The 7,989-nt window shown below is 31.2% G+C and overlaps 1 protein-coding gene across 1 annotated transcript; it reads right to left on the bottom strand.

The window, feature by feature from the left end:
- Positions 1-850: 850 nt before the first annotated feature.
- Positions 851-7,128, bottom strand: LOC110032641 (alcohol dehydrogenase-like). The gene is made up of 10 exons (XM_020736333.1): positions 6,935-7,128; positions 6,679-6,815; positions 5,628-5,674; positions 4,537-4,862; positions 3,615-3,697; positions 3,455-3,530; positions 2,985-3,046; positions 2,510-2,605; positions 2,060-2,221; positions 851-1,158 (listed from the first exon to the last, which is right to left on the bottom strand). Exons 1-10 carry the CDS (start codon positions 6,969-6,971, stop codon positions 1,042-1,044), a joined length of 1,143 nt encoding a protein of 380 aa, XP_020591992.1. The 5' UTR covers positions 6,972-7,128; the 3' UTR covers positions 851-1,041.
- Positions 7,129-7,989: the final 861 nt, after the last annotated feature.

Here is a 7,989-nt window from a genome sequence, read left to right as displayed (position 1 = left end):
TATCCGTGATAGGGTTAGTGTAGTGCCCGTGATGGACAAGATTAAAGTAGTCTTAGATGGTTTGGTCAAATTAAATGTTGCACATCTGATGATCCGATTAGAAGAGTAAATGTTTTAGATTCGACTTATATTAAGAACGGGGAATGTAGGCCTAGAATGTCTTGAGCATATTGTATAAAAAATGATCCTAATTTATTAAAATTAAATGAAAATATGACACTAAATAGGACGCAAGGATAAAGGTTTGTTGTGGTTGATATTATTAGAATGCATGAGCTCAGAAAGTGCAATTTGAGATTATTTTATTTTATTTTCATCTAATGTGTTGTGCATCGGGGCATTTTTTTTTTTTTTTTTCATTATTTTCTGTTTTTCACTCATCTTTAGTATATATTTTATTTATCAAATAAAACTTATTTAATATTTTTTTTTTCATTCTAGATGCATCTGTTCTTGTGAGTTAATTTGATCATTCTGTGGTTATGATATTAGCTTCTCCTCATATATATGGATATATTAATACTTTTGAACTACTTGGCACACGAAATAACCAGTCAAATCAGGAACTAAATAATGAACATTTTATACACTTAAAAAATGAGCTTAAATTCCTAAATTTTAATACGTTTTAAGTATATTTTTTATTAATACTTTTTAAACTACTTAGCCCACGAACTAACCAGTTAAATCAAGGGTTAGCTCAAACTTATAAGATTATTAAGCACTAATATATATATATATATATATATATATATATATATATATATATATATATATAGTAAATCACAATTTCCACAAAGATTGAGAATTCATAATAACCAATAAGTAAAAGACACATTATCAAAAAATAAAATAAAATAAAATAAAGTATTACCTATTATTAATATAGTAATTCTCAATGCTAATACAAAAACATATTATTGCAATAATGTCATGGGGGCATGTAAATAGCAAAGCTAATCACTGCTCAACCATTGCTTAAGACCTCCCTAATTATTCTCTAAACATAAGAAGTTAAATGATAATTATTAAGCAGCTCTTCTACTCCTCCATACTGATGATGCAACGCAGACCTTCGCCCTTCACCATCAAATCAAATGCTTTGTTGATTTCAGAAAAAGTTACCCTGTGGGTGATAAATTTCTCCACTTCTAATTCCTGCACATTAAACTTTATAATCTCAGCAAATTTATTGAATATTTAGATCGTTTTGAGTTATGAGAGGTTATATCTTAGCAGCATTTACATACATACCACCCAATTCCTATAAATTTACATATTTAACAACAAAATTTTAGTTTTTTATATTTATATTATATAAATCTTTAATATCATTTAAAAAGTATCACTCTAAAAAGTGAAAGATGCCTTCTCATACATAGGTAAGGTTGCATGTATGCTAAAATTAAAAATTTAGGTGTTATATGCAAATATTGAGTGGTGTGCATCTAAATCTTTCTATTTTATTTTTTTTTATCCTAAGAAGAAACTTATTGACGTTTTTATGAAGACTTGATCGGTCATATGGAGCCTAATTTTGTCCCTACGAAAAGATACCTTACATTTACGGGTCGAATGTTTCATTACATTTTTACATAAATCCTATGTATTTACATATCTAATATCTAAACATTAATTTTTTACATTTAAACCAACCAAATCTTTCATAGCACATCCAAAATACCACAAATTTAAATTTTAAAAGGTGAAATGTATTTTTATGTCTAGGTAATGGGGGTGTGCATGTAAAAATTGAAATTTAGGTGTTAGATGTTTAAAAACATTGGAATTGAATGACATGCATGCAATCCTACATTGTTTTTATTCCGCTAAAATTTTCATTAATAAAAATGAATCAGAAAAATTAAGCTTGTAATCCTCTACAACCAAATTATGGCGAAATCTTCACCTGATGAACCTATGTACAAAAATGCTTGAAATTCTTATATTTAATTACATTGATCATACAAATATATATGTTCTTTATTTTTGCTCTATATTTAAAAAGGTTTCGCATATTTCCCAACAGAATGAACAACAAAAAGATCTTGAAAGTTACCTTCTTCATGTACATGTCAACAACAGAAGGAAGGTCAGTCCTTGGCTTGTAGTTGCCAAAAAATGTTCCTTTCAGAGTTCTCTCATTCAACACATTTATAGGCTTTGTCATGAACATGGCATCCTTGTTGGGCACTCCCACCAGCACAGCAACGCCCCAGCCCTGTCATTAAAATTTATCTCAAGGGGGTTTTCTATAAAATAAAAAATAAAAAAATTACTGTGTATTTACATATCTAATACCTGAACTTTACTATTTACATCTATGCCACCAAAATTTTTCAATATCACTAATTTAACTTTTAAAAAGTAAGATACACATTTTCATGCATAGCTAAGGTGCCATGCCTGTAAAAATTGAAGTTAGGGTGATAGATATGTAAATACATAGAGATTAAGTGGGAGGTATGTAAATCTGGCAAAATTAAAATATACTCCTTAATTAACATACATCATGTACACATTCAAATGCAGAAATCATGGCATCGATATTGCCGGTGCATTCGATGCTTCGGTCAACTCCGCCATTAGTCATTTCGGCAATGACCTGTTTAAGCTCACGAGAAGCGCCATTAATGGAGTAAGGTTAGTCTCAGAATAATAAAAGCAAACGAAGTATTTAACCAAAATACTTCCAAGGGAATTTATAAACATAACACATAATTCTTACACACACAAACATACATATCAAATGCCAAAAAAAATAATATTTATTTATATAACACTCAAAGTATTAGTATCAAAACCAAAAAAACTGCTAATACTAATTTTTTTTTTGAAGGAAAATACACCTTTCCATGCATATGTTTTGATGTGGTTATGGCACTGAAGTGTTATATAAGTAAATATTAAATTTTAGGGTGTTAGATATATAGATTCATAAGAATTGTGTGATATAAATAAATTCCCCAATACTCCACACACACCTCTTGTATTGGCTTTTCATAATCCTTGGGATTCAAAAACTCGGTGAGTCCAAACTTTCTTGCTGTAAATTAGAGTGAAAAAATTGCGGTTAGAATAACTAAATGGCACAAAGAGAAGTAAAAGATACATAAATAATAGGGGTAATTGCATAAATTCCACCAAATTGTTATATTTTACCTATATAAACCTAAACTTTAATATTTACATAATTGCCACCTCACCTATACATGAAAATGTGGATTTCACTTTTAAAAAAAGTTAATATGATGATATTAATAATATTAACTTTCTTAAAAGTGAAATACACATTTTCATGTATAGATTAGTTGGCATATACGTAAATATTAAAGTTTAGATGTTAGATATGTAAATACATACAAATTGAGTGGTGTGTATGTAAAAATTCCTAAATAATAATAATAATAATAATAATAATAGGCAAAAGAGACTTAACAGGTTAGTGAGTTACCTCCCTCAAATCGGTTTGGGTTAAAGTCAACACCAATAATTCGAGATGCTCCAGCAATTCTTGCACCTTCTGCTGCCTGAAGAAATTAAAATGATCACTCTGACATAAATTTAGGCAATAATTTATAATAAGATGATAAGTAATAAGTTAAATTACTTACACCAAGACCCACAGCTCCAAGACCAAAAATGGCTACACTGGAGCCCTTTTTTGGCTTTGCTACATTGAGTGTTGCCCCCAAACCTGCAAGAATGTCTAAATTTTATAAGCTATATTCATATTTCTTCCAACATAATTCCCTTTTTCAGGCAGGATTTAGAAAAGATTTACAAGAATTTGCTTAAATCCAGGCAAAAAAAAAAAAAAAAAAAAAAAAAAGAAATCCGACTTAATTGATAAATGTCATTTAATATTGTTATTTGTTAAATCCCTTCATTCATGAGATTTAACAGATTAAAAAATTTATCCTCACATTTTAGATTTTGAAACAAATAATCAAACAATTTATCATGATTAAGTTAACTTAATAGTTTTCATGCAAAAAAGTAGTCATATTCTAATCTTCTAAAAATGTACTAAATCCGGCAAATTCGGAATACGTTAGAAATGAACTAGAGAATGGGTTTAAAACTCAAAATTTTACTCTGCATTCCATTTTCTTCAATCCAAATAACAGATTTTCATCACCCCTGCATTCAAAATACAACATGCTCATTCTGCATCAAACCTAAATAGGGATTCACGGGATTTACTAAATCTTGTAGACAAAACAGTCCCAAAAAACTTGAGGGAAATGATTAGAAGTAAAAGGGAAATTTATGTATATACCAAACAGTTCTTATGGATCATATCCAACACCTAAGATTTGATATTAACATTTATCAAAAACTTATGCATGAGAAGGTGTGTTTCACTTTTAAAAAGTTAGGGACAGTGCTATTTTTGATGTGATGTAAGAAATTCAAGTGTGCAAAAATGAAAGTTTAGGAGTTCAATACACAAATATATGAGAACTGGGTGGTATGCTTGTAAACACTTTGAAATAAAATTAAAAAAATAGCTACAAGTAATCGTGCAATTACCTGTGGAAATCCCACAACTAAGAACACAAACTTTGTCGAGAGGAGCAGATGGCTCGATCTTGGCAAGACAACCAACATGAATGACTGTGTATTCACTAAACGTGGAAGTTCCTAAAAAGTGGTTGATGGGGGTGTTCCTTGCACAAAATCTTGATTTTCCATCACTTAGCATTACACCTCTATCAGTATTAATCCTGAGCAAATCACACATATTGCTCTCTTCTGATTTACAATGTACGCACTCCTTGCATTCTCCTGTGAATACAGGAAGAACATGGTCTCCTTCCTTGAGATCTGTCACGCCTTCGCCAACACTTTCCACGATGCTGTAAAGAACAAATAAACATGCTATTTTAAAGTGATTTAAGAGGAAAAAGATGGAATGTTTGATGTTAGGAAGATTTACATGCATACCTCCCAATTCCTATGTATTTACATATCTAACATTTCGGGGCTATTTGGTAGAGGCATTTAATAGGAGTTATCAAAGAATTTCTAAATCCAGCCAAACAACAAAATTCAGTTCCATGGATTTAAGAATTTTTGGATTTAGTAAATCCAATTTTGCCTTCGAATCACCCGAAATCTGAATTTACTAAGGATGGGTGGATTTATGAATTTACGGATTTACTAAATCCAACTTACATTAAATTCTACTTGCAGCCAAGCAAAGCCCTTAAACTTCTATTTTTACATGGATGTCACCTTACCTATGAATGAAAACAAGTATTTCACTTTTTAAAAATTAAATTAATGGTGTTTTTGATGGGACATGAAAACTTTTGGTGGTATAAATATAAGAGATAAAGTTTAGGTGTTAGATATGTAAATACATAGGAACTTGGTGGTATGTATGCAAATGCTCCTTGATATTATTATCATCAAGTTCTAGGGTTTTTCATACTGTTCTTCAGCTCAAATAAAGAAAGATTTGGCGAAAGAAACAAAAACTCTTTTTGGAAATATAACAACACAATTAGAACCATTTTAAGTTTCAAAATAACACAAACTAGATTGCTTTCATATATATATATATATAAATCTAGCATTCTACTAGCTTGATATAAACTCATTTGAGTAAGCAAACTTACCCTGCAGCTTCGTGGCCAAAAATGCGAGGAAATAAGGGATTCTGGCCCTGAAAGAAGAGAACAATATTGTTAGAATTTATTAATATTACTATCTGCATGTTTAGTTTGTCTTAAGATTTTTTTGTTGACTTATACAACAAAATATTTTGAATTTATATTTTATCCATAAAATTATAATAGGTATTGAGGAAATTTATGTCTCATTTACAATGATAATTGTTCTTCTAATCACATAAATGTTTAAGGTATTGCTTTTATATTATACAATTTTACAAAAAAAATATTTGTTATTAATGTACCATATGCAAATCAACATTATGTAAATTTATACAATTAAAATATGACTGACCTTAATTTTTTCAAATAACTCCCATATAACATAAGAAAATTGCAAATTTGAAACGATCATATCCAATATAGATATAAAGAAAGTGGGTCTCATAACATGCAAATCCCAATAAAGCAGGCTCTACCTACTCCCACTTAATTATTTTCCAATAAAATCAAAGTATTAATGATAAAAATTCCTTTAATTGCCATATCACAAACTCCTTTATCCAACTAAGCCGAGAATATATTGAAACATAATCCAAAAAGTTAATATGATTCTCTTTAACAATAATGGGATTTATTTATTTATTTTTACCAATTTTAGACATGATTTAAACAAGATTAATTTGTAGTGAATTTTGACGATTTCAAATCCTACCGCTTTAATATATCTCATTGCAGCTCCATTATTTATTAAATTCAAGACATTACAAACCCCACTATACATAAGTTTTTATGGATTTAAAAATTCCCATCTCTCAGAAATCAAAAATCCTAAAACCAATAGTCTGTCAAACAATTTACCCTGAATTAGTTACCCCCGTAATTGCCATGTTTAAATCCTCTCAAATTTCGCTGCACTAAATCCTACCAGAATTAAAACCTATTTGTATCCAAACAGCCACAAATAACTAAGATTTACTCGTGTAATTACTAGAAGAAATTAATAAGGTCACAGAAGTAGTAAACAATTCAAAAGGCTAAAGAAGAGAGAAATTGCCTTAGCCTCCCAGAAGTAAAGATCGGTGTGGCAAAGCGAAGTGTACTTGATCTTAACCCTAACCTCCATCGCTTGTGGCGGCGCCACCTCCACCTTCTCGATCACCAGCGGCTTACCAGCCTCCCAACAAACCGCCGCTGCCGCCCACAACCGGAAAAGATAATAATAATAATAATAATAAACCTCAAAATCAGCCCTATCAGCACCATAAACAGAACGGAAAAACAGAAAAAGGAAGAAAATAGAAGAAATCTACCATTGCAGATGATCGGAATGCCCACAGTGCCCGCCATTGCAGTTCAAAGATCAATCGAATGATTCTTCAAAATGGAGAATTTCGCGATATTTTATCTACAGGGATTATTAGGTGCTGTGGACATCTGTCCTGGCAGTGGATTTTCTCAAGCGACGGGAGGAAACGTGCAGTGAAAAGCTTAATAAGTTGCATCCTTGACGCCTCAAGGGCACGTGTATTATGAACTTAATATTATGAATAAAATATTCAATCATATATATATATATATATATAACACCGCGTACTCAGATTAGTTGGTCGGACATCTGCTTGTATATATATATATATACTGTATAGCCATAAATATTTTTCATGGGTCAATGCATATGTTAGCAGGCCTCTTCGGACTAGAGAGCCCTATTTTCTCCAAGACATGGAAACCATTGTGTGCTAATTGCTGACATCGTTTGCCGACCACACCTGCTAATTTGCCAACCATTAGTACCAGTTGTCGAAGTGACCTGCCAAGGTTACCCGTCGATCTTTCTGCATCATCCATCGAGATTAGCCAATCACTGAAGTCAAGGACATGTGTCGATGCCTATTTATTGATTGCTTGACACTCATGTCCACGTCTTCTCGATATGATATCACGAACAAGACTTGTATTGTATGATCCAAGGTTTATTTATTTATTTTTTTTTCCCTTCAATGGTTGGACAAGGATGGGAGACTAGATATATATATATATATATCCCCTTCAATGGTTGGACAGGGATGGGAGACTAGATATATATATATATAAATGGTGACAACACCCACCATTCAGAAGAATCACATCCCATCTCCTCTAACTGTTACCCATCATTTCTTCCAAGTCCTTATTTTATTCTAAGGGATGTAGGGGATTTCCAACCTATTTTTCCTTCGTCAACACATTTCTCCTAGGCTGTTTGAGCCCATGAACAATACATGAGTACACGTCTTTAAGAAGTCAACATATATTATAGTTTTAATTTTGTATATTTGAGCATGTGATGACCGGTTTTTGTGTATGCGTTGTAAATATCTTTCAA

This window comes from Phalaenopsis equestris, unplaced genomic scaffold (genome assembly GCF_001263595.1).
Source record: "Phalaenopsis equestris unplaced genomic scaffold, ASM126359v1 Scaffold000992, whole genome shotgun sequence".
In the NCBI taxonomy this organism is placed as follows: Eukaryota; Viridiplantae; Streptophyta; class Magnoliopsida; order Asparagales; family Orchidaceae; genus Phalaenopsis; species Phalaenopsis equestris.
Note: the sequence above shows the minus strand (reverse complement) of the source record. Positions and strands in the feature narration are given on the sequence as shown.